Source organism: Dermacentor silvarum, chromosome 3 (assembly GCF_013339745.2).
Source record: "Dermacentor silvarum isolate Dsil-2018 chromosome 3, BIME_Dsil_1.4, whole genome shotgun sequence".
Taxonomy (NCBI): domain Eukaryota; kingdom Metazoa; phylum Arthropoda; class Arachnida; order Ixodida; family Ixodidae; genus Dermacentor; species Dermacentor silvarum.
The window spans coordinates 129,710,862-129,737,834 of NC_051156.1; the positions used below are offsets into that span (position 1 = coordinate 129,710,862).

General features: G+C 45.2%; 2 protein-coding genes across 2 annotated transcripts in view; both read right to left on the reverse strand.

The window, feature by feature from the left end:
* The window catches only part of LOC119445780 (monocarboxylate transporter 12-like), a 95,402-nt gene extending 76,680 nt beyond the window's left edge, over positions 1-18,722 (reverse strand). The window contains exon 1 of the mRNA XM_049663615.1: positions 17,466-18,722. Within this exon, the coding sequence (XP_049519572.1) occupies positions 17,466-17,506 (41 nt within the window). The 5' untranslated portion in view covers positions 17,507-18,722. The remainder of the gene's footprint in view (positions 1-17,465) is intronic.
* A 148-nt stretch (positions 18,723-18,870) lies between these two features.
* LOC119445782 (monocarboxylate transporter 12) overlaps positions 18,871-26,973 on the reverse strand; it is a 93,019-nt gene continuing 84,916 nt past the window's right edge. The window contains exons 6-7 of the mRNA XM_049663616.1: positions 23,168-24,157; positions 18,871-19,091 (exon numbers count right to left, since the gene is read on the reverse strand). Coding sequence (XP_049519573.1) covers positions 18,922-19,091; positions 23,168-24,157 — 1,160 coding nt within the window. The 3' untranslated portion in view covers positions 18,871-18,921. The remainder of the gene's footprint in view (positions 19,092-23,167; positions 24,158-26,973) is intronic.

Here is a 26,973-nt window from a genome sequence, read left to right on the forward strand (position 1 = left end):
GTGGCCGTATATTGTACAACGCGTCGAGTATAAGGCTTTAGAAAGCCGTGCCCAATCTCTATCCCACGGTAACGACAACCGAATGAAGTACAAAGGGTCTTGGTGTCGTAATTTTTTTAATGTTCGTAGATAATCGCGACATCTATATTCTTGGTAAATCTAAAGCCCTCGCGGCCAGGAAGCCGAAACACAACCTTGTGTCGCAAATCATGACATCAAGTTATTGATGCGTAAGCGTCAAATGACCCATTAGCGAAATTGCTGCCGCGTGTCTTCTGTAGAAGCGAAGCGGCGCGTAATTTTCCATTGGCTGCGATGCGACGTCACGAGCATGCCTCGACGGAGTTCCCAGTGGCTGCGACGTTACGTCTCGAGCGCGCCTCGACGTAGCACAACGGCCAAAAGGGAATACTGGCTGCAACTTTAGCACGCCAGGTGGTGCCCGGGGGAAGAGGGCATCGCCGCGACGCCACTTCACCCTCGCTCTCTGATGCCTGTGTTATCCGCGCGTTTCTTGTCCGAGCAAGTTCTCGCCTGCGTTCTAACTGCGACGCGGTAAATTCAAATGAAAACGCACCAAGCTTCTCGACGCGCTCGCTTGCCCGCGAGGAGTTCAGAACCCGATGGACCGCTCAGCGGCGTTCAATTGGACATTCATGCTTTCGCATTCACAACTCATTCACAACCCATAAGGAGTTTAGCAGTTTTGCAGCGAAGGTGTTTAGTTCCGTGAATTTTTGTTCTGCGTGTGCAAAAATGCGGGCGGATCCTGGTTATCATGCAGACAGGGTCCAATCACAATGCACGTATAACCCTGTGGGCTCCGGGAAATGCAACGCACCCTTGAACTACCCTTGTCACTCCTAGGACCTAGAGATGCACCAGGCACAACTGTAACAACAAATTTTATTCGAAGGTTGAGGACAAAAGTAGCAGGGGAAAAGGAGTCAAAGGTGTAGAAGAAAAGAAAAGAAAAATAAACACAGATGCAAATACAGAAGGAGGGGGAAGCGCCAACAGCAAGGCGCTAACGGTGAGCAGCGTGGCGCTGGTAGGCCTCCCGTGATGCGGAGGTCACGTCGCTCACGGCCAACCTCTTGAATAGCATCAGGTACCATGAGCACATCCGCCGCATCACGGGGTCATTGGCGGGGTCGCAAGAGCGCACTGCGCCGACGATAACCACGCGCACCGTCACCCGTTGATAACGCCACGCCAGATGGAAACGGGCAGGCTCGTACTCGTAATCTTGTCCTGGCGTGCGGCGGTAAATGCCTTCGAGCGGTTGCCGAAAGAACAGCAGACATCCAAGATGACAGCCTTCTCACCACACGCCAGGACGATGTCAGGGCGAAGGTTCACGTGCCCGATTGGCCTGTTGCCGTATGTGATGGTTAACTGATCCCGGCAAGCCATAAGGAGACGCGCCACGATGTTGCATGGCGCGCCATGTACGTCGCGCTCTTCGCCATGCAGTGACACAGGACGTGCCGCAGTGTCTCCCTGGCGTAACCGCACACCCTGCGTCAATGATGGCGTCCAGCTGTCATCCACATGGAGGCTCCGTTGAGGGCCTGAAGGTTGAGCCTGTCCCGATGGATGAGCCGTCAGTCCGTAAACCGGGTGTAAGAACCTGTGTACATGAAGTGCTAACTGGCGGGGTCGGCGGCCACGTTTTGCATGAGCTTACCCCTGTGAGGTTTGTCGTGGAGCGCTGAGTCGTGGGACGCCGACTGTATGGCCAGGAGAGCACGGACGACACGCCTGGGGTGTTTCGGATTGAGGATGTGGTCACCGCAGGAGATTCGAACTCCGTCCGGATTCGGCTCCTAGAGGACACCCAGACAGCGCGAAGCCTTCCGGCCTCTGTCCAAATGGAGTGGAACTGAGACGCACGCGCCCTGAAGCCGCCTCGGTAGACCCACTGAGGTAATTCTCCGCATCCTGATGTTCCGCTGGTCGGCGAAGACGCCTGGAAGCCACCTCGAGGAGATCCGCGGAAGCCATGTCACGCAGCTCAAGGTGACCAGTAGTGAGTAGTTTAGGCGTGTTTTACGCGTAGTTTTACGATCGGATGTCAGCCCAAAAGGCCGACCCGCGTCGGCCATGTCTACGTTCGCATCGCCCTCTCTTTGTGGCGTTCCAAGCGCTTGCATACCTAGTATCCTTTCCTTCCGCTGCCTCGTGGTGGCGATGCCGTCGAAACGTCACGTGTGTCTGGTTTCCTCCGGCTTCTCGGGTCGGCGGTCTCGTGGTCCACGTCATTGTACATAAAAAACAAGAAAAGTTGCCATTCTCCATTTTGAATTTCACTTCTCTTCTGTCGTCGTAATGGGGAGGCCGCGTATAGTCCGGACTCCTGAGGAGCAAGGCACCTACCAAGAGCAACGTCCCGCATGCGTTAGGCGTTTTGTGCACGATCTTCATCGGTGGTGTTTGCCGCCCGCCGGCCACGATTTCAGTCTTGTCTCTGTTCCCGCCGTCGCTCGTTGTAAGCGCGTTGCTCCTTGCAGTCGGGAGTACACGCGAATATGATGGAATTATATAATAATAACAGAGTTGATACGAGAATGTGTGTGTGTACGTTTCGTCATGATGACCACCGATCAAGACAACAAATGTGTTTATGCCTTTGTTCAAAATTCTGTGTCACCTCTGCGTCGTGTGCTGAAAAGCTTCGCTGGTCGTCCACCTTTACAGAGTGGAATGGCTCATGATTTTATATTGCGATAGCAATTATATGGACACTCCACGCACATTTCTGCCGTCGCTGTCACTGCAAGTTACCGTCTAAAGTTACCACGCTGGGTTTTCGCTGCTTAGTTCGCGTTGATGCGAGTGAACACACGATGGTCAATTCGCTCGCTGCTGCTCCCGCGCTTACTCAATCCAGAGTTTTGACAGCGAGTTTGTGCGGTCATCGAGTGAGATGCGTTCATGTTTGCTTGCGCGCGCGTGACACCATACTTGCTAATTAAGTTATTATGCCTATGTTTACAAGTATATAGGGCCGGTAAAATTGATATACTTACTTCGTATAGCTCTTCACTAATTTGCTATCGCAATCGATGCTTCGCCTTGCGGGCGAAACTGCGACTTTTTTTTAAGCGGTGATTTAGCACCGCACACGTGTAAATGTCAATACCCCATTTCAGTTCAGAAGCCATGCAACCGCACCCATTAAAAGAACGGTTTTAGTCGTTTACGTATACAGTATTAGAGACAAAAGCATTTTATTGCAAATTGCACATATACGGACGCTGACGGCGTATTCCCGCCGTCGCCGTGCTGTCCTGCTATCGACGGCGCATACATGGCTCGTGCGTGCAGAGTTACAGAGTTTCCAGAGACGTGAAGTGGGTTTGTCTACAAAAACAACGAAGCGACGTGGGCGCACGAACCACACAACACCGAGTACGCTCTGTGGAGGAGCCAGGACAACCTTGTCCCTGGCATGATCGCTGTGCCCACGCACTATGAGAACGCAATCGTTCCTGTTGAGCTGTAGTAAAGGTCAAGCTGACATTATATATTTATTTTACTGGCCGCTGAGTAACGCCGGCGGATTTTCCGGTTGTCTCACCTCGTACAATATTGAGGTGCGACGCATGTAACTACACTAAACTGCCGCTGACGACTTACATCATTGCGCCAGTGTGCCAGCATTATGAGGCGCCTGGTAGCTGTTAGGTCGCTGTTCTTTCTGCCCAGCAGCAGTAGCCTTGCGTACTGCGTCACGCGAACATGTAGCACCCGCACATGGTCCGTGGAGTTCAAGCTCAACGCTACATCTTGCTAGCGTTGTAAATGCTTGATCCATCGGGTGACACTGCCAATTTTTACTGTTTTAAAACAAAATTTTCATGAGCTCGCGAGTTACCGACACCTACCTCCGAGGGCCTGAAAAATTGTGGAGGGTATTAAATTCAGATACACAACTGTTGCTTGCAAGTAGTGAACACTTCTGGAATTGTTTTAGCCAAACACAATATACAAGAGCCCTTCTTCTTCTTCTTCTTTCTGGGGTTTTACGTGCCAAAACCAGTTCTGATTATGAGGCACGCCGTAGTGGAGGGCTCCGGATTAATTTTGACCACCTGGAGTTCTTCAACGCGCACTACAACGCAAGCACACGGGCGTTTTTGCATTTCGCCTCCATCGAGATGCGGCCGCCGCGGCCGGGATTCGATCCCGCGATCTCGTGCTCAGCAGTGCAACGCCTTAGCTGACTAAGCCACCGCGGCGGGATTATACAAGAGCCCAAAGAATTAAAACATTTAGTCAAAGGATCCTGCAAGTGTACTAGATGAGGAATGTTATAAAAACATTGGTCCGTGCTTGTTTGTCGGCGCAGTACGCGCCAGTAAAGGTGCGTTTTATCCTGATTTTGTAAAACACTGCAGAGTAGCGCATACAACAGCGTTTTTCCTTTGTTGAGTATTTTAGGATTTCTTGAGCAGGCCTCACTAAGATACGTTTGTAATAGGCCCATAACTTAACCCATCGGCGAATGTTGGCCAATTGACTCCTTATGGATAGCGTAAGAGCGACTACGTAAACTTCCCATGTGTTGTTAGGGCACCGAACTTCTTTGGTCCTCGTTTGGTTGCGAACTTCTCTTGCTGGCGATAGCGTCTCCAGCTACGCATTGTAAACCCTCTACTTGACAACGCCCCCTTCGGCGATGATCTAAATTTCTCTAATAAAAAAATTCAAGGACACCTAAGCAGTTATTTTGAGTTGCGAATGCGAAAGCATTAATGTCCAATGGCGCGTTTCTTCTAGTTATGAACTCTTCGCGAGCAAGGGAGCTCATTGAGACTCTTGGCCTACGCCTCCTAGATAGCACAAGGCCGGTGCACTTTGGTCCGTGACGTCACGCTACCTTGCCCGACTGTCATAGAATTTAATGGGGACGCTCCCGAGTAAGCCGTGGGGATTTTGACGTCACCTCGTTCGTCACTGGCAATGGAAAGTTCTGTTTACGTAGCATCAGGTAATAAAGCAGAGCGCACGATCCTGCTATCTAGGAGGCGCTGTTTTAGCCCAGTATAGGTAAGACACACGGCTTCTTTGCGTGGGGTTGTAGGTTCGAAACTCATTACCGCCACCGTTCTTCCTTTCGGATTCATTCTGCTTTCTTATACACTAATTTCTTTATAGCGATTACCGAGGTGAAGTTAGAACACCGGCGAGAGCTTGCGCGGGCACGATACGCACGGATAACACAGGCTTCAGAGAGCGAGGGTGACGTGGCGTCACTGCGATGCCCTCTCCCCTCACCCAACACCTGGCGCGTCAGCGGGGCAGCAGGTGTTCACTTTCGCCCGCGTTTCTCCGGCGAGGCGCGCACATAAATTGGCGTCGCAGGCAATGATAATTTAGGTGCCATTTCGCTGCTACAGACGCCGGCTTTTTAGCTCAATGATAATTTGATGCTTTCGCATCAAAAATCTTCTCTTCTAACGCATTTCTTGCGTTGGCAGTATAGGAAACGAAGAACCACGTCTTATTATTATTATATGGTTTTTAGGAGATGTTGGCGCCTTTAATTGGCGCCGGCTACTCCTTTTCACATAGAGGTATGAAAAAAAGAAAGAAAGAAAGAATGAACCTACACGCATCAAAATTAAATGTCACCTCCAAATCACAATAACACAAAATCCAGTCACATAAGTACACTAATGTCACACTAAAACTGAAAGTCCACTCCGAAAAAGCGCACACAAAGTTCAGTCACATAGCTGCACTAAAGTAAACACAAAGTGCGGTCACGTAATTATACTAAAATCACGGCACATAAGATAGCATGAATTCGATTTAAAGGAAACTACATGAACCCAGGTGTCGAATTGACCATAGAGTGAGTTTATCACAGATAAACACTCTTTTCAATAGTTTCCGAGAATATTGCTCGCTTCTAGAAATCTTTGGAGGGCCATTAACGCTCGTCTTTGCAACGAATATGTTGGCCAAGGACCTAATATCTTCCTGAGGCTGAAGGGCCTGCGGTCTAATGTCTCTAAATAACGTGCTAAACGTTGTCTGTGTGTATCGTGTCGCGGACATTCTAACAGAAGATGCTGTACATCCTCATCCGCGTGGCCACAAGTATATTCCGGACTATCAGCTCTCGAAATTTTTTGGAGAAAATGCTTTGTGTACGCGGTACCGAGCCGCAGACGGTGAATGAGTGTTTCGAAGGCTCTAGTTGTATTTAATGTGGACGGGATTTTGAATTGAAGTGCAGGGTCAATGTGAAATAAATCTGAAGATTTCGAGTTCTGCTCAAACCATGTCGCTTTGCAACCACGGACTGAGATCTGTCTTAGTATGTGCCGCAATTCTCCTTGCGTTAGAGGGAGACCGTGTGTGTCGGTATTAATATGCGCTTGTCTAGCAGCCATGTCTGCTGCAACATTCCCAGGGATATTGCAGTGCCCAGGTATCCATTGGAACAGTATTGTGCGAGATTTTTCACTTGCCTTTGTGAGCTCCTTTAGTGTCTCATAAACTAACGCCATGTTTTGGGAATTGCTGATGCCACCACGAAGTGACGACAAAGCTGCTTGTGAGTCACAAAGGATGACCCATTGGTTCCCTTTTTGCGTTGAGTTTATGTATCGTAACACACACAATATAGCAAAAAGCTCTGCTGTAGTTGATGATGTCGTGTGAGAAAGTTTAAACGTCTGTATTCGGTTCCATTCTGGAATGACAAAGGCAGCTGTAGAAGAATTTGGTTGACAAGAACCGTCTGTATACGCTTGAATATATCCAGGGTAGCGAAAGTATATCTGGTACAGCGCCAGTTGTTGGGCTGCTAGCATAAACATGTCTCGTTTGCGAATAATTCCGTCAACCGAAAGTTCAATTTTTGGGGCGACAAATTGCCATGGAGGGTAGGAAATATCTGAGATCCAAAATTCGTTGTGTGGTAGTAGATTTTTTTGCACCTGAATCACAGTATTGATGTTCGCCCTGTCTCTCTCAATAAGTGTAATTGCTAGTGGGTGCCTTTTGTGCTGCACTGAAACGCGAAAGTAGTGTCGACAGGTTTCAACCGTCCTCATAATTGGGAATGGAGGATGACGTGCTTCTGCAATTACTAAGGAACTTGAGGTTGCTCGGGGAACACCTAAGCATACTCTAAGGCTCCTAGCTATTAACCTTTGAAGTCGCTCTTCAGATGAACGGGAGATTCCATGCAGAACAGGTGAAGAATAAGCTATTTTTTTTGCTTTATAAGTGCATTATGCACTTTCAGTAGAGAAGAAACCGACCGTCCCCAAGTCGTGCCTGCTACGCGGCGAAGAACATTTATTGTTGAGTTTATTTGTTCTTCGAGTGCTTTAATGTGAGCATTCCAAGAAAGTTGTCTGTCTAGTATAACCCCCAGAAATTTGTGTTGTTTTACTATGTCTAAACGTTGCCCCTTAAGGCACAGCTGAAAGTCTTTTAGGCATCCTCTGGTAAATGGTAGCACAGCCGTCTTACTGTAAGACAGCTCCATTCCTCTTTCTTTTAAGAATTTGTCCACAATGTTTAGGCCTTCCTGCAAAGTTGATTGAACAAGGCTAGCGCATGAACCAGAGGCCCAAATACAAACATCATCCGCATATATAGAATAGTGTAGTGCAGGTGGAAGTCTCCGTGATAAATCCGCCATTACACAATTAAAGAGAAACGGGCTTAAGACACTGCCTTGTGGGACTCCTTGAATAAGATTATGAGAGGAACTTTTTCCTTCGCTTGTTTGAATAAATATTGATCTGCCATTCAAGAAGTTGGATATCCACCGTAGCGTCCTTCCAGAGACTCCCAGTTCTAGCAGACCACACAGTATATGAGCATGACTGACTTTGTCGAAGGCTCGCTTAATGTCTAAAAAAACCCTATTGTAACATTTCCCTTAGCTCGTTCATGTTCAACATAGGTGACGATATCCAAAATTGCATCCATGGTGCATCGCCGCCTTCGAAATCCTGTCATGTGATCTGGAAGTACTTCTGTTTGCTCACACCACCATTGCAGCCTAGTGTCAATCATTTTCTCCATGACCTTGCACAGACAGCTCGTCAGGCTCACAGGACGAAAAGACTCAAGAGATGGAGGAGTTTTACCAGACTTCAATATAGGTATCACACGTGCTGTTTTCCAAGAGTCAGGGACATACTCCTTTTTCCACAAGTCATTCAGTAACTCCAAAAGTGCCAATCGACCATTAGGTCCCATGTTTTGCAACATACTGTATGTAATGGAATCTGGACCTGCAGCAGTCTTTGTCTTACAAGACGCAAGTGCACATTTTAGCTCAATCATAGAGAATTCATAGTCTAATTGCACATGCTGTGACTGAAAACACGCAAAAAGTTTTGTTTTGCCATTTTAACTGAATTTTGAAACTCAGGAAAAGTAATAGAAATGCTTGTTCTAGTTATAATCTTGCAGAATTATTCAGCAATCTCTAATTCTGAAGTATCCCTGGCTATTGAGAGAGCACGAAATGGTTGTGTTTGAACAACAGGGCCGCTTAATACACGAATAGTCATCCATATTCGAGGAACTGGCGTCAGGGGAGACAACGTATTGCAATATTCACGCCATCTTTTTTTCCCTAATTTTTGTAGTCGTCTTCGCATGACTGTGTGGACTTGGTGCGAATTTCTATACGCTTCTATATTTCCACTGCGTCGGTAAGCTCTTTCTGCTCTTCTTCTTATAGCTCTCAAGTGTTCATATTCTCCATCAACTGATGTGTATTCATCAGGAATGGGCACTTGTTTCGTACACAATTTCATTGTTTCTTGTATAACTGATGCGAGTGTCTCTACGTCAGTGTCACGATCTACTCGACTGGATAAGTGTTGACGAAAAAGCTGCCAATTTGTTATATCCACGTATCTTCGTTTCGCAGTGCTTTTTAACCGTGGATGTGATATAAGAATTGGGAAGTGATCACTTCCACGTGTTTCTGCGTCTGTTGTCCACCCAGTATCGGTAACAAGATCATTAGAGCATAGTGTTACGTCTATGCAACTGGCATAGCGATATCCACGCATAAATGTCACAGATCCATCATTCAATACTGACAGATTGCATATTTCCGCGGCGCATTGAACGATATTCCCACGTGCATCACAGTGGTTACTCCCCCATGTTACGTTGTGTGCGTTAAAGTCACCACATATGAAAATATTTGATCTTGTGATGGGCTAAAAATGTTAATCAATTCATCAGTCGTAATACGTCTCGATGCTTGCAGGTATATGCTTACGATTGTTATACATTTTTTTGCGAGATATACTTTGCAGGCAACGTATTCAGGAAAATCCGAACTGCTTGATTGAATAAGGTGAGAGGGCAAATCTTTTCGAACGCAGAGCATTGTTCTACTGTTTCCCGATGGACGAGATGATTTATATGTTATGTAATTAGAAATACGAAAATCATCACGTACACCAGCCTCTTGTATGCACAATACAGGGAAGCTGTATTGTGCAACTAACTTGCGAAAATCAGCAGATTTGGATCGAAGGCTATTAGCGTTCCACTGAAATATTACGACATTTTCGTAACGACTATTCATAATTGCCATCCGGTAGCACTGACGTAGATAGTTCATTCATTAATGGCTCCATAGACAACAGTGCCTTTACCTCTGGAAGCTTGTTCGCCTGAGGTAGAGCTGTGACAATTGCTGGAATTGCAGCAAACAGCATAGGTAGAATCATCTGTCCAACACTGAGTGACGCGGTGTTATCCTGGAATGTCGATCTTCCGGCCGCCGTTTGCGGTGATCGCTGAGGGGTGTTCTGAGAGGTTCGCTGAGGGGTGCTCTGAGAGGGTCGCTGAGGTTGTCCAAGCTTAGGTCGCTGATATTGTTGTGATGTGTTCGTCTTCAGTGGTGGTAGCGGAATGATGACTCCGCTGTCTATGGGACTCTTGCCCAGCTGGTTGCTTTAGTGCCGACGCATACGATGGTTGTTTTGATTTCTGTTCAGTTGCTGTAAACTGACGATTTTTCGCTGGGCTTACTGCATCAAGATTCGGAAGAGGCTCCTTGTGTCGTGGTTGTTTCCCATGAATTAGTTCATGTTTGCGTAGCATAGATGCGGCCTTATTCTGTGGACATCCTGAGAAGGAAGCCGTATGGTTACCCATACAATTTGCACATTTAGGCTGTCGTACAGACTTGCATTCAGTGTGCTCATGGTTCTCGGAGCAGATTTTACATCGACGTGATCCGCGACAGTTTTTTGCCAGGTGTCCAAACCTCTGACAATTATAACACCTCAACGCAGGACCAAGGTACTCTTCCACCGGGTGGCGTGTGAACCCAAGTGGATTCTCTGAGGCATAGGCTTGGTATCTCTGAAGTGAAGGATTACACTGTATAAAGAGCGGGATTTAACTGTACCATCCTCCAAACGATAGTATCTTGCTTGGCGGCGGACTGATATTACTCCAAAATCTTTCAAAAACTCGAGCAGTTGTCCTTCAGTGTATTGTGATGAATCTTCCCGACATTTCGAGTGTACGAAGCCGGTATGTAGGGCTTAACTTGTAGTCCTGCTACTTCCTGTAGTAAAAGCAGGTTTTTCGCCGATGCCACAGAGGCAACAGACACTGAGAAACTGCCGTCTCCGTTTACTCGGAACGACTGCACTTTTTTCCTTTGCCGCCGAAACAACTTCTGAGGAAACACGATTTGGATTCACTTGCCAAAAAGTGTGTCCTTCTTCTGATGGTCGGAACACGACTGGGATTCCTTCACTTCTTGTCTTTTTGTAGGTCACAGATGTGAAAGGTGCTTCATCACACTCAATGTCTTCATAATCGCTTAAGTCATAGTTTGAAGTATTGTCGTTATCTTGATTCTGAGTTTCTTCAAGACGAGGTCTCTTGCTCTCACCTTCGCTGGGTTCCACCATGGTCACCGGAGGCGGGCCATCAGTACCTTGATGTTCAAGGACTAGCCGTGCTGGCCTGATGATATCATTCGCATGATGCACGTTGGCAGAATCTTGGACGCGCTCCTGCGTCCACGTCTTCAGCCACGACAACGTCTTTAGCCGTCGAACCACGTCTTCAGCCGACGACAAAAATAGTAGATCATAATTAGTAGATAGTAGTAGTAGAACGCGCGCATATCAGAAGTAGTAGATAAGCGCTTTTTCATCTCTGCTAGAGTTCCGTGGCGAGACACTACCGGCATTGGGAACGTCGTTATCATTGAACATGTGTCCATGTCTATGCTATAGCAACATTCTTTAGGATGTTAATTGCTCGTTTTCTAAGTAGAAAGTGATCAGTTTCGCGTAGTTTAAACCCTATTTTCAAGTATTGTAAGCATTTGATTTCACGTTAGAAACACAAGTGAACAGGCCACGCAATGGTCTCAAATAGAGGTGTTTTTTTATAAGGAAACAGAAAAAAATGTCGCTATTACTGCGAACCTCGGTAAGACCTCGAAGATTAGGCACCGCCCACAGCTGTTCGCGGAACTCTGCAAAATCTCGCAGGCGACGTGCTGGGGCTTACGTCATATCAGCTAGCCACCATGAGCGCGAGTAGTATGGTTTGATGCTACTTAAAGGCTCCCACTAGGAAAAGAGTTCGCTGCCAACCCTCAATCATTGCGAAGATTGCTTCAGAAGTATAATATTACTAATTAATTGCCAATCTATCCAAAGTGAAATTTCTATGCCGTTGCTCAATCAGAGCTACGACTCGTTGGCGTCGTCCTCGAGGATATGCCACAAGTCTGCCGTTGATAACGTCCTGCACTTTGCTTAAAATGATGGTGAGGCTATCGGCGTCCAGTCTGCTGCACTCTATTGACACCGTTTCAAGGTGTCTTTGGTTGATTGAATAAGGTTGATCGGAACATCGATCTTTGGTTGATCGAAACATCCGCCTTACAAGGGAGTTCGTTCTGCGACAAACATGCGCTATAATGGCATTGTGGTGGCATGCGTACGCAGCTCAGTGACAAATGTATTGAAGCTTCTCACACAATCGTGAAATTTCTCAGTGTTGCCTCAGTACAACATTGCCGGGACACATCGCCGCGCGGCAAATCGACCACAGGTAGGAAGCGTAGTCGCTGCAGTCACATTTGACGTTAGCTCTAGGTGAAGGGCACCTGTCACAGCGCACAAAAACATTAACAGTCTAAGTCTTGTCTGAAGAACCGGCTGCTCATTTTGCGGATGCGCGTTGATACCTTTCCCGGCAGAATTAAAGCCGAGCACCACATTGGGGGGATCAGCTTCATCACTACTGCAAGTTCACGATGCACTGATAAAGTCATAAATAGCTTGCCCGGTGCCCATTCTCCACGCTTTATTGCGACTTTCGGAGGAGAGACGGCAACGTTTATTGGCAAGAGGGATTAGAGAGTGCCTTGGCCTCCGAGCGACGTCGAATCTTCTTGATATCGCTGAGGATCGTCATCCACATTTTACAGTTACGCGAACAGATGAAAGTTGTACACACGCGTACCGCATCCTTACGCAACACAGAGGACATCCATTAAGGTGTCGTCATGAAAGAAACAAAAGTGAAAGCCAAAAGGTTATTCAGGACCATGCAACTTTATTACCCAGTTTAGAAGTACGCAGAATGGATCACGGTTATGCCCATTGGATGCTGTCAGCGCCCAAGATAGAATTATCTGTCGAGGGTCTCATACCCAAGAGAGATTTGTTCATGATAGCTACGCCACAAACTGCATTTTTCGAAATTAACTGCTTATATCCACAGTATATTCATGTGTATACGGACGGACCATGCCAAAATAATTCGTATGTACGTGCATTCACCATACTGGACCTTAAACTAAAAAAAAAGTTTAGATTATCTCCAGTGGCATCTTTTACAGTCGCTGAACTATTTACAATCCTTTCTGCCTAGTGCTTCATGGCGTTAGTGGAGATTACACAGGAATGGGCTATCTTTACTGGTTCCCATGGCTCCCCAACGTCAATACGTCAATAAATAGCCCAGACCGAAAAACGCTGAATACAAGTTTTGTATAGAGGGAAACATAAATGTATACTCAAAAGCCAGTTCAGGAAATCAGATTACAGCGTATGAGTGGATTCCAGGACACTGTAATTCTCTTGGAAACACTGCAGCGGACGCTGCTGCAAAACGGGAGCACGAATATGAAGATACAGTAAATCTCCCTCTTACCCACAGTCAAATTCGCCTGTCGCTGAGACAGATACGTGGACTTAGCACAAACATCTGGTTTGATCACAAATCGAAGTGCTCATATTTATTCTTTGTAGATCGTAACATAAATAGTCCATCCCGCCACTACATTGAGCAAAGCGAGAACATGGTGAAAGCTAGAGTCAACGTTTCGACAAGTGGACTTGTCTTTTTCAAGGTGACATGTGCTCTCCTCGGCGCAGAATATACAGGTACGGTTCTTCTAAAGGGGACAGAGGGTAAGGCGGGTGGTCGAGGTAACGAGCCAGGGTGTGTTGGGGGCGATGGTGCCAGCCGGTTGACGTGTCACTGTGGGTTCCTCTTTTCGTGGAAGGGGCCCGAACGACATAGGAGGGCTAATTTACCCACTGGAGGTCACTGAACTATCCTCTCTCTGAAATAGAGAATTAAGGAAGCGGCACAAAATGGTTATCGTGGCAAAAAAATTGCGAATAAACATATAAACGAACGAATGGAATGAAAGAAAGAAAACGGAGGTGGGGAGGTTGGATTATTGACAACCTAAAAAAAAGGAAAAAGAAAACTAAGGAACCCAATGCAAAATAACTAATTGCTGTAGACAATATTTGGAATTTCCCATAACGAATAGATTTTAAAGCTCCCTTTGAAACGTTTAAGCCTATTGGTTGCAATGTCTTAAATTGATGTAGTAGGTATGATTTTCTGTATTTTCTGTCTCGTGCAGAACAGAAATTTACCTGTAATATGTGGTAATATTTATTCTTCTAGTTTATCAAAGTTATGATCCGGTTGGTTGAAATGCTCAGCGGCGGTTTTGGGAAGCTTTTTAGCTGTGTTTGCGCGATGTCCGTTTAAGCTGACGTTCATGTATTGTCCCGTTTGGCCGAAATTATGTTTGTTACAGAAGGAACTCTCGAGCATATAAATTACTTCGGAAGTAGTGCAAGTAAAGTTAGTTTTCACTTAGTATGTATAGCTATTTCCGTTGCTTTTAATTTTAGGTCACTTTGAAGATGCCTGCAGGTTTTGCGCCTGGGGCGAGAACATGTATTTATTATGGGGGAATCATGTTGGCTGACTTTTGCGTGCACTAACATGTCTTTAATGTTTCTGTTGCGGCGATAGGTAACCCTTGGTATCACCGGGAACGCTTTTCTTAGATGCTCGTTACTTGATAATTTTGGGTGGTAATTTCGTAGGATGTTGTTTACGTTTGGGAGGGCATTAGAATATTTTCTTAGAAAGGCTGGCGGTCTCTCAGATTCAGGTGTCGGTTGTTTCTTAGCTTATTCCGACTGCCTCTTCTATCTTGACGTGACATCATAAGGCCTGTCGAAATTTGTGGATAGTTCCCTTCTGTTAGCGTTGCTTTAAGGTGATTTAGATGGTGGATATAATCTTTGTCTTCACTACAGATTCTTCTTATTCGTATCCGTTGTCCGACAAAAATTCCTCGTTTGCAGTGTCGAGGGTGATGACTGTTCTAGTCTAAATATTGCTGGCTATCCGTAGGCTTCCGGTAAACTTTAGTTCTCAGTTTTCCATTTTCTATGTAAACCGTCGTGTTGAGGAAGTTCATTTGACTAGGAGAGTGGTGCGCAGTAGATTGAATACTCAGGTGAAAGCGGTTGAAATGGCTAGTTAGGCCGGTTAGCGCGATTGTGCCGTGTTCCCATATTACGAATATGTCGTCAATTAAACGCAGATAGGGATAGGGTTTTAAACGGTACAATTTCGTCAGGTTTGATTCAAGCGGTCCCATCAAAATATTTGCATACGTGGGAGAGAATGGTGTTGCCATGCTTCTGCCGAAAGTTTGCATCTAGTGAGTAGAATCGAATTCGAAATAGCTGAGCGTGAGGACTAACTTAAGGAGTGACAGGGACACTTCAGGAGCGTGCGCTTGAGGATTGACGGCTAGGGACTTCGATACACATTCGATTCCTTCACTCATCGGTATATCAGCGTAAAGCACAGAAACATCTAAACAGACTAGAATAGCGTGATCGGAAGGATTTGGTTGGCGTTAACGCAGTCGATAATTCGAAGGAACTGGGGCGGCTCTTGAACAAAAGACGGGAGGGTGGTCGGGTTGTTTGACAGGTGGTGTTTTAAGAAGTGAGATAATTAATCGGTAAGTGTGTTGTTATTAGTGTATAGAGGCGCTCTGGTTTAATTAATTAGAACGTAGGGCGCTGCAGCGAGAGGTTAAACAGCTCAGGCAACACTGGCGCAATTTTTCGACCAACTCGTCGTCCTCGTCTTTCTCGAAGCAGTGTTTACTGCTCGTTCTTCTTCAGTATACATTAGACACTATAGGCCGACCTGGAATTTCTGCTCTAAATATTTCTTCTACGGGAACCTTATGTATCTTAGGAAGAAGACAAAAGCGGCCTGCTTCTTTGTTCAGGGTTATCATGAAGCGATATTCCGACTGGGTGATTAGATCGTTGCACCGGAGCTCCGCTATTGTACTTTGCACAAGGTTGCTGTAGTCTCAACTTGGGTCAGAGTCGACTTTCCTGTAATGGATGTGGTTGCTGAGTTGTGTCAAAGCCTCATTTTTGTACTTTTCTTAGGTTAGATTACTATACTGCCACCTTTGTCTGTTGGTTTTATTACAATATCCTTTCTTCCGCGATGTGCTTAAGAGTTTGGTGCTGAGCGGGGGACAAATTCCTGCGCTTGCGGCAATGCAGCGTTTATTAGAATTTCTTTGAGATTAGCTGTGCGTATAAATCAAGGTCTGGGCACTGTTTGTCATTTTGTAGAAACTTTATAAAAACTGTGTTAACTTTGTTAACTTCGTATAAACTTTGTATCTCTATTATAACTTCTGCAGCTTAGAACAGCACGTATGCGCCTCCTTTTGCACAGGATTCAACGAATTGCCAGTCCGCCGCGCCGTTATGGCCAGGCTGATTAATACGTACAGCACCTTCTTCTAATGTGCACGCCGCACGATACCGCAACGCGTAGACTGGCTCATTTAATGTTGTTAGACCGCGGACATATCACTCTGAAACAAAACATAACAAAAAGCACTTGGACCATGACTGATAATAGATAGAGCTACAGAAATAACTTCTGGCTTTGAGAAAGTTTTTTTAAAGAAATGTGCTTGGTTATTACTAAATGCATCCCCCCATGGTCGTCCCCACTATAACATTTTCTTAGAATAACAGGGGTTCTATAGTGTGTTGGATGCGTGTAGCTCACTTCTCGCGTTGTTATATGTTTTTATGTCTTGCTTTGTACATGTTAACAAACCTTAACTTAACAAACAAACAAACAAAACTTACGCATGTGTTTTCAGGCTTTTTTGCGCACGCCCACTCGTTTACGGTACTGTGTATGTCTTTTAATGGCCTTACTGCTTTCTTGTGTAACCTTTCCAAATGTTAGTACTATGTCAGTGTCGTCAGGATATTTCACTTTATCGCTCTTTTGTTTTGCTTGGCGTACCAAAAGGAGCGGCCGGCGCCGACAATGATGCCAACTAATTTTAGTATATGTCGTTAAAACAAAAGCTTTCCGGAATTTCTCCCCGGAAGCTCAGCTCCGTCACACCTATATGATCTCACTTATTTCAATGTACTCTATCATATTTCAACAGCTTTGTTCCATAAACAATTCTGAAAACTTGCCAAGTTAAGTAATTACGTAGTCCCTCCACAGTACTATGTACATAGTTCTTAATTGTTTATTGGTCAGCATCTACCGGATAAGTGCAGAGGCTATTAAAATCAGTGATATCAGTGAGTGCGGTTACTTCATAGCAGTGCACGTCACCTGTTTTTCATTTTAGCGCCCTTTCTGGCTCACCAAATCACATCTGGCAGTTTTAGTATAGCGTAAGTGGCACCACGCTCAACGCTAAAATATAGCGGGGCCACATAAAGCACGCGCAGAACGCCATCGCGTGCCTCCGCCATTTTAGGAATTTAGCGGGAGACGCTAACGCTCGCAAAGTTTGCTTAGCGTAGAAAACATGGCGGCACCCACGAGGTGACGGCTGCCCGCTTCGTTCCTATCCTCTCGTCCTGCTGCCTGGTAGAACTCGCTGAGTGGCAATAAAGGGTGCTGCAGGTTTTAGCTTCGGGTGTTCTTGCTCCGGCAATGAACAACGGACGGTAACACAACCTTCTTTTCGATATCGATTCTCGGTTTGGCACACCCCTACGCCTAAGGAAAGCGTTCCGGTAAACTACAGGATGTTGAATATTTACCTACGTATGTTCGAAAAAAGGTTTTGCACTCACCGCTGCACTGTTCTTGCCGAAATATTGCGTATGAATCGCATGTTGGAGTCCACGTCCTTCGGTGTAGCACTTGCCACAGTTAATTTCCCAGTTTTTAAGCTAAAAAAGTGAACATTTGCCTCCACTTAGGGGGATGCGAACTGCTGCCGCGACGGCGCATCGTTGTTTTACGCTATGCTAAAACTCCATCTAATAGCGTCCAGCGAAGGTTTAGCGTGCGGTACACGCTGACGCTAAGGCAAGCATTTTACGCCATACTAAAGCTGTCTATTAGGCGCACACTTCTGTTATTGCAAAAGCGCAATTTACAGACGTTCAATACGTTCATTTCGCCTCAGAAGGCGGGAGTCCCAGCACCAAGGCTAACGCCCACCCGTGACGCAGTTCACTCCGTATAGCACGTCAGTCGAAACGCCAGGCGGAGCTGATGACAGGTGCGCTTTTGTGCGCTCCAGCTCTCGGCTGTCAAAACGAGACGGGTTCTCCCTTTCCACCGCAATAAACAGTTGTCTGCGTCGCATAGGAGGTTCACCTTTGAATCGAGACGGCCGCCTACAAATGCTAAACAGCATTAACTTTGATGGCGAATGTCTGGATCGGAACACAAGCGCTTAACGTGTCAAATAAATTCGAGTTGTCTTCGCATATGATTGTTTTCAAATTTGCAATACAAGCACGCACGATAATCGCAAAGTTAGGAACTTCATTAACAACTTCTTCATAACATTGTGCTTGTTGGCTCTACTCGTTCCCGAAGGTATGCCCACCCAAGCGTATAAACCAATTGTGCCAGCAGCATTCGCATGAAATGTTTATTAGAATTACGGATATTTTAACTCTGAAGACCTTTACATAAGAAAATAGTTTTATGGCCCAGTGGTGTATCAAAGGTTTCAGCTGACCACGGTTTTCCTTTGGGACGGCCTGGTGTTAAACTCAATAGGACGAACGTGGCAACATTCGAAAAAGTGCCAACGTCAGATTTTCTGGCTCCCGGCATCACGACTTGCTACACGCCTTCGAACAACACTTGAGAACGCCGTTCAAGTACCACACGTTATAACATTTCACCTGCATCTACAATATTCGAGCATAATGCTGAAGCAAGTTGATAGCTAAAGTAGAAAAAATCACTCACGAAGAACATTTACCTTTGGCGCGAGAAGTATAGTTCCTAAAGGGGTAATGGTGGTTACAAAGGCCACCTCATATACAATGAACAACATTGTGTCCGGTGACGGTGACAAGAACTTTTATTGGTCCTGAGAAACTGGCCAGGGGGAGCCGAAGGCTCCCTCAGGTCAAGTCGGTGGCTGCGCCCACGATGGCACCGGGAGGCGAAATCCCGTTGCGATGTCGAGGGCCCTCTGGACTGCCTGGAGTTGGATGTGGTGGTAGTAGTCGCTTATTTTTATTTTTTTTTACTAAAATAAGTTGTTCTAGGTGGCTTAAATCCTCACATGTGCAACATGCATGGCATATTTCTGGCAATGTCCAGTTCCCAGTTGCGAACTTTCTTCCTTTCGAACCACGACACAATCATCCACATCAAGCCGACAAAAATACACAGGCTTCCCAGAAGCCAAAACATCGCATCGTACGAGCCAAGATTGTCCCTGAAGAGACCTGAAACAGAAAAACAGGAATGATGAGTTTTTTTCCAGGTCAGACATTACGGCAAAATCAAGTGCAAGCTGTATGAATTTGATCATGCAACCCTAAGTGGGCGTATGACTCAAGTGCTCACAAATATGCATTGGAGGTTCCTTCATAGTGGGACAAAAATGGTGGGGTCAAGAAAATATTTTTCGGCAATTAAGTGAAAGGTACGCTGAATAATTAAATACTCAAACCCGTGAAGTTTGGTTTGTAAGCGATTAACTAGTGTCCACTGAACTCTACAGCTTGTGCGCGAACGACACGTAGAAGGTGTGCGTAGTATGGCTTTGAATTCAAGTTTATTTTGATGATAACCGCAGCAACAGTGTACCTCACCTAATCACGGAATAAACTCTTAAGAGGAGGTTGAGGAAACGTGACAACCAGACACACCCAGCAGCATGCAAGGCTTGGCTAATGCCCAATACCATACGATAATCAATAAAATTTAATACTACAATAAACATTATTCCAGCAGCTTCTGCAATTTAATGAAGTATTTTACAAGAGCAAGTTTAAATCGCACAATAAATTATAAAAATGAAAGCTATAAAGCAACAATATATGATGCAATACCCTAAATAGTTGATGACCCGAAATGGAATTACCGACACTGGCAAAAAGGGCTTCACTGCAGTGGGCTTTTGTTAACAAATATATTTCTAAGCTGAATTTGCGAAATCTAACCAAGTCAACTTTGTATTGCGGTAACGCTACAAGTGCTGCATGCAGGGGTTGGACACCAACGCTTTTTGCAACCACTGTACTAGGTCCGACAGTTTGGCAAAGTCAAATGCTAGAAAATATAGCTTTTCATACTGTTCAATCGCACACGAAGTGAATATGAATTATTCAACTAAACTTTAACTTATTCACACGTGCACCCTAATACATAGAGAAAGCGATCTTACGTCGGATGCGAGGTGTTTACAGATCGCATTTACTGACGCTGTCTCAAGGTAGTTGTTGTTGTCGCCTATCTCGCAGTGTGGCTCCTACCACTTTAAGGGACTGGCCACGAAATGGATGAATTATTCCAATTTATAGCGAAACATAAATTTCCAAATATCTATGAAGCTGGCGCTCTATAACGTAGTGTTATCTGTTTCAATAAAATCAAGAAACTCAGATTGAATTAATAATAATTAATTTAATACAATAACAAAATTTAAGGGGTGTGACGACACGTAGAGCAGTTCTTCTCTTCTTTCTTTCTTTGTTTAGAAGGACACGTTGCCTAATAGCGGCGTGGGAACTGCCATGAGTCTTGATGACGCGGTAGCCCGGTGGTTATGGTGTTGTGTCGCTGATCTTGAGGTCGCAGGATCGAATCCCGGGCGCGGCGGCCCCACTTTTTAATGGGGCTAAAGTGCGGAAATGCTGGGGTACATCGATTTAGGTGCACATTAATTAACCCAAGGTGGTCAAAATGTTTTCCCGAGTAAACCTCTGTAGTGTACCTTATAATGATAGCTTGGCTATTGGGTAAAATCTTACAATTAATTTAATTAGGCAGTTAGCTTTGTGAGCCCTTCTTCGCTTGCGAATATACCGAATGTTGAGTAAGTAGAAGAAACAGCTACGAATAGAAGATCCAACTAAACCTTCTAACCATTCAATAACTAAATTTCGAAGAAGGGTCCTAAAGAATCTTTCCCAAACAATGAGGCCAGTAACAAGACGCACCGCACGCCACATACGCCACCTTAATTGAGGCAAGTACATCACTGTTTGTCCGAGATAACATCGCCGAAAAAAAGGAGACGTGTCAAACGAACAAAAAAAGCGTGGAAGAAACAGCACTTCGTTTGCCAAGCAGTGAGAGACATTGCAGCACGATACCTTCTTTTATAAATGCGAAGGTGAATGCGCATAGCCAATTTCGTCCCAGCGTGGCCACACGGCCATATGCTACACGGAATCGTGCATAACTGAATCATATAAGGCTCATTTCCATTTTTTTGAAAAACTAATCTAGTCAAAAGTGTACTTGGTTATCTGGCTATTTTTGGGGGGTTAATCTATTCGAGTGAGCACAAATTATTATTTAATTCTTAAATCGAAAATAGCCATCATCCTCTGCCGATTGGTGTGTTTGCCATGGAAGGACTACGGTTAACTTCATACACGAGGTTTTATTTTGTGTTAAAGCGTAGAAATCATAAAAGCTGCTGTAAAGCAGTTATTTTTACTGAAAACATTTTCGTTTCCTTTCCGACCTCCTCAAAAGCAGGACTGGAGGATACATTTTTAAAGAATTTGGTTAGCGGTCACCTAGAGCAAGGCTTGTTTTTTTTTCTTCCCGTTTGTGTTGTATTTCTTTATTTCTTATTTCTTTGTCAGAGCACGTCGTATCTATGCGCTAGAATGAATATAAAATCGCTAGCGATGAAAACGAGCATTGTAAAACACTGCCCGCAAATCTTGTTTGCGCATGCACTATTCCAGAGAAGTTAAACGGCACGCCCTATAGACACCGTGCAGCTCTCAACCTCACGGGCGGATGAGTAGTCTATGCACTAGAAACTACGGAAACTATGAGTACCCCATAATAACAGTCGCGCATAATTCAGGAACACAATAAAATAATGTGTACATCTCTATACGGTCACGTGCTGGTCTCAATAAAGATTATTCTCTCGCTTTCTCTCTATCCAGAGAAAGAGAGACTATACAGCCAGAGCAGCTCGCTGTATAGGGTTATAAACTTGAAATTATATTAGAACTACACGCACCTAGATGCAACTTACTTGTTCTTCGAATACACTATGCAACCACAGATACTCGGATTCTCATTATACTCACAGATAATCTACACGAGTGTTTGCGCAAATGAGAAGTGAATGCCTACTCAGCTTATCTACAGTAACGAAAGTTGCGAGATGAATGACATGTGTGCTATACTATGGCGACCCTAGGTGACCTTGTTCAGCAGGGACACCGTGCAAGTGGCATTTGCTTCACTTATTATCTGCATGAATGAATAAATTGCATTGGTGCTGCACGTTTATCCTCAAAATTTTTCGCCGGAATTCAGTCATGACTAGGTAATACGCTGACACATATATGCCGATGACCAAGACAGGATCAATGAAAGACAGGGCCGTTAACAAGGTCTGAGTCCCGTAGGCTATCCTGCGCTAGGAAATGCAAGACTTTATGTGCACTCGAGTTGCCGTCGTAATAAAAGATCTCAACTCTGCGTCACGCACGCCTTGATCGATGTTTGAGTAACCAAAACGATCTACCCTATTCCGGATACGTCACCAGGAATAAGTGATTTTCACTGACGCAATGGGACCTAGCACATACATTGATCTCGCTCAAATGTAATGCAAAGAGTCAAGTAAAGTAATTCAATTCGTAAACACAACTTAGCCGCGTAAAGTTTTTTCAGTATAATGATAAACGAAATCCAGCAGGCTAAGTTAGCTGCGATCACAGGGTTCTAGCTCACGTATGTCCATTGGCTGAGCAGAAATTTCAGTGGGAAATTATATATCATAACAGTAACACTTATGGACAACTTCTCAGAAATGCGTACGTGCTGTGAATACATCTGCTGCTGGCGACACTCAAACAAGACTATAGAATCCGGATCCGTGTCCTTCATTTCCTTTATTACATGCTGCTCTTCCCTATTATTTAACGTAAAAACAAACTACAAAATATTCCTTTGATCTGCACAACAAACTATCAAAGCTATTTTTTCGTATTATATTTTTCGACATATGTGCTAAGAGTTTTCCGAGCGTACCTTTTTTTTCAGCAAAACTGCCAGAACAAACATTACTTGAATTAGTGGGACTTCTCTTTCCAGAAGGCAGACGGTGGCAGCTCTAAACACGGGAGGCGCGTGTGCGACGCCTACGAGGTCAAGGTGCCCGCGGACTTAATCTCGAAGTAAATAGCATAATCTGTAATGGTAGTCTCGATACGATCCCCATTTATAGCTTGCACTAGTTTCCTGTCTCCCGATACGAATTCTTATGACACGTGAAGGCTAGCACGCTTAAATATATCGTAATAAACATGATGCTCACCTACAAGCGGAGGCTTTCCCAGTAGCAATGGTCCGCAGATGGCCCCCATGATACTGTACCCCACGGCTAGCCGCTCCAGGCCCAAATAGTCCGCCATCATAACGCTGTGCATAGTCATGCCGCAGCCCATGAACATAGCGACGCACAGAGACGCACCAACCAAAGCGCCGTACCGATCGGTGAACGGCACCGACACCACCGCCGCACCAAGAAGAACGTAGTTTATAACCATCAAGGTCGTGCGCCGCAGGTACTTGCGATCTGCCAGTAGCGGCAAGAACACCCTTCCCACAAGGTCCGTTATTGAGAAGTAAGGGATAAGGGCCACAGCGTCCCGTAGAGGTACGCCTTTGTCCAAAGCGAGGTCCACTATCGTGGAGAAGAAGATATCCGTGTTGTAGCAGAGCACTAGCCAAGTAACAATGAGCGCGTAGAACGTGCCACACTTGAAGACTTCGCGAACACTTTGGAGCACAGCCCGCGAGGTGGAGACCGCCACAGTTGTGCAGCTCGTTTCCAGTTCAGTAACAAGGTTCGACGGCCGAAGCGCTCGTGTCTCGCATCGAGCTTCCAGACCACTAGCAGGAAACGATGGCCGACGTGCTTCTTTTGAGCGCCGGGACTCTAGTTCAATAATGGGGCACGATGACCGACGTAGCTTCGATGGCCGTCGAGTTTCGCTTTCAGAAACTGGAAAGGTCGGTAGACTTGCTACTGTCGGACGTCTTTTCTCGAGTCTCTCACTGGAAACCCAAGAGGGTTCGCGAAACACGAAGCTTAAGGCGAACATGTGCATGAGGATGGCACCATAAAGAAGGAGGCTTCCACGGAAGCCGTAAGTGTTTCTCAGGAAGAGCAGGAGCTGAGGGTAGAAGAATGCGCACGCTGTGGAGCCGGCAAACATGATGCCGTGAGCGGTACCTCTGTACCGCTTGAAGTACATGCTTATGATGACTTGCAGCATGGTGGCGACGACTCCGATACCGAATCCTGGTACGGAAAAATAAAACAAAATGTTACACGGCTGTATACAGAATATTATTGTGGCAGAAATCATCGACCATGATCGTGAATATATCAGCGATAACTTTCTTGTGTGACCTGCTGCATATTCTGATGCCATTTGTGAATCGCGAAGCCTTATGGACCGATAGTAATACCATAGGTGCATAAAACCTCCCAAAACCTGGCGAATTAGGATGGCCAATTAGTACGGGGTGGACGTGTTATTCTCGTCTCCCCGAAAGCTTGCTAGCCTCTGAGTTCCCACCGGTACCACAACAGATAATAAAGCACAAAACAGGCTGCGTACAATGAAGCACAATGGTAGTTTAAGAAATCCCACTCTCACGCGGCTAAGTTTCCGTAAGGCAGACGGGACGTCGCTCAATGAATACCTAGGTGAATAACAGCGCTCGTTAACGGAAAAAGGCGCCCATCTTCCAGATCACGGCCAAGCCTGCTCGAGGGAAGCACGTGCCGGCTTTGAGCCGAGAATTAATGAGTACAAAGTTCTAATGGACGGGTCGCGATAAAACAGCTCGAGAGCTGCTAGAAGCATTTTATATCAAGAAAAATGGAGAAATGTGTATCACTGACACATCGATGGTTCTATGCGGCAGTGAAATTTACTTTGTACATTCCTGTCTTTAAACACGTGTGGATTTCAGTGGATCCCTTTGCGCAAAAGTAAACATGCATGTCTATGAGCGGCCATCATCAAATAAACCAAGTTCACAGTACAGTGCTTGTGACGTCCTCTTTCTACGTCCGTGTTACAGGGTCCACTCCTATATATTTACTGGATACCTGGCGTACAAAGTTGAATATCCTCATATAGACGGCCGGAAACATACAAACCGGAAAATGAGTGAAATATTCATATAAAGGTGCCGCTTGGATAAAATATCATCCATCAGTTCGTTGCGCTTGTATTCATCTATCAGATGCACAACTACTAGCGCAGATCACAAAGCCAAGAAAACTCGAACTATTTTTAACACTACCTGCGAGCTTAACAGTATGTGCCACTATCTGATAGCTTTAAAGCACAGGAGCGTGGCATGGTGCGTTCTGTATTCTTAATAAGTCAATGAAACTGTGAGCGCTCAAAAATAATAATCACAAGAAAGGCTTCAAACGCACTAGGAAGGGATACTCAACGGTCCCCGGAAAAATGCTCCGCCCCAACCCTATGTCGTACGCTGCTCCACCACCTGCCATGATGGCTTAGTGGATATGCCGTAGTGCTACTAAGCCCTAGGGGGGCCGTATTTCGATGGGACTGAAATGCGAAAACGCCCGTGTACCATGCATTGTGTGCACGTTAAAGAACCCCAGGTCATGAAATATAATCCGGAATCTCTGACTACGGCATGTCTCATAGTCAAATCGTTGTTCTGGCACTTAAAACTGCCGAATTATGTTTAATTTTTGTGCCGCTACGCCAACAGATGGCAAAAAAATGTGTCATGGCATGTGCTACCGCCCGGTTTTGATGCGGCATTATCATCATAAAAACTATTGTTAAAAGATTTTATATACCCCAGAAACATACAGGGTGTTCATTTTTAAGCTTTACAGAATTTTCTGAAATCGTGAAATCGCCTGTGGCAGATGGCATAATTCTTATAATGGAACTGGGCTATTCGATGAGGCGGTGATTAGTAGCACGATAAATCGAAACACATACTCAACTGAATAACAAAAATTCACTAATTAACGTCTTAGTTAATTACTTTACGGCGCATATTGCAATTTACTAATTGTAGCCGGTGAGCATGTCAGGCGTATCCACTTGGAATGTATTTCATGAATGACACCAGTTTGGAGATATGCGCCATCAAACTCACCGTAAAAATGCACTGTTGTTCCAGTTACTTCTTAAAATAAAATAATTTTTTATACATTGAAGCACAAGAATAACTCAAACGCCCATGCATCTTGTTCCACACTTTGGGAAATAATGTCTCGAACCTGGAGTCATCCTGGAAATTCATTTCAAGTGGATGCGTCTTGCAAACTGACTGGCTACAATTTGTATATTGCAATATGTGTCGTAAAGTATTTAACTATGGAGTTAATTATTCCAGTTTTGTTAATTAGTTGAATATGTGTTTCGATTTATCGTGCTACTTATGTCCGCCTCTTCGAGTAACTCAGCTCAATGATAAGAATTATGCTACCTGCCACAGGCAATTTTTAAAAATTCCGTGAAGCTTAATTTTGAACACCCGGTATATTAAATACTTGAAATTATTACATACGACATGAACAGATAACCGAGTGTGTGGGGCAGTACAAAGATATCACCGCCCAAGCACTCCGTACAGATGGTTCACCAGCTCACTTGAAACGTGCGGCCCCGGTTTTTAACGCTGTGTAAATCCCGACGCTACATTGATGTCTTTCTCAATTATTGGTAACGTCTTTGTGTTCCTTAATGAGGTTACACACACATTCGGCTGCAAAACGGAGAAAACGACGTCACTGACGGTATGCCAGCAGTGCACCGTTGTCGCATTGCTGCTTGCGATTCTTCAAAATTAAATTGCTTCAAAATTAAATCAGTTCGTCACGGTAAAACAACGAGTGGCTCATAGCCCCTTAAGCAAAAGCTCATACCCCCGTAAACGCGGCCTCCCCATTACGACGACAGAAGAGAAATGAAATTCTACGATGGAATGATGAGCGGCAATGGAGCCAGCTGTGGAAGACGACGACGAAGATCGAGCCATTGCTGATTGTGATAGTTTCTGCGTACAGGCGACGGACAAACGAATCGGCCAGCCTTATGCATCTTTGCT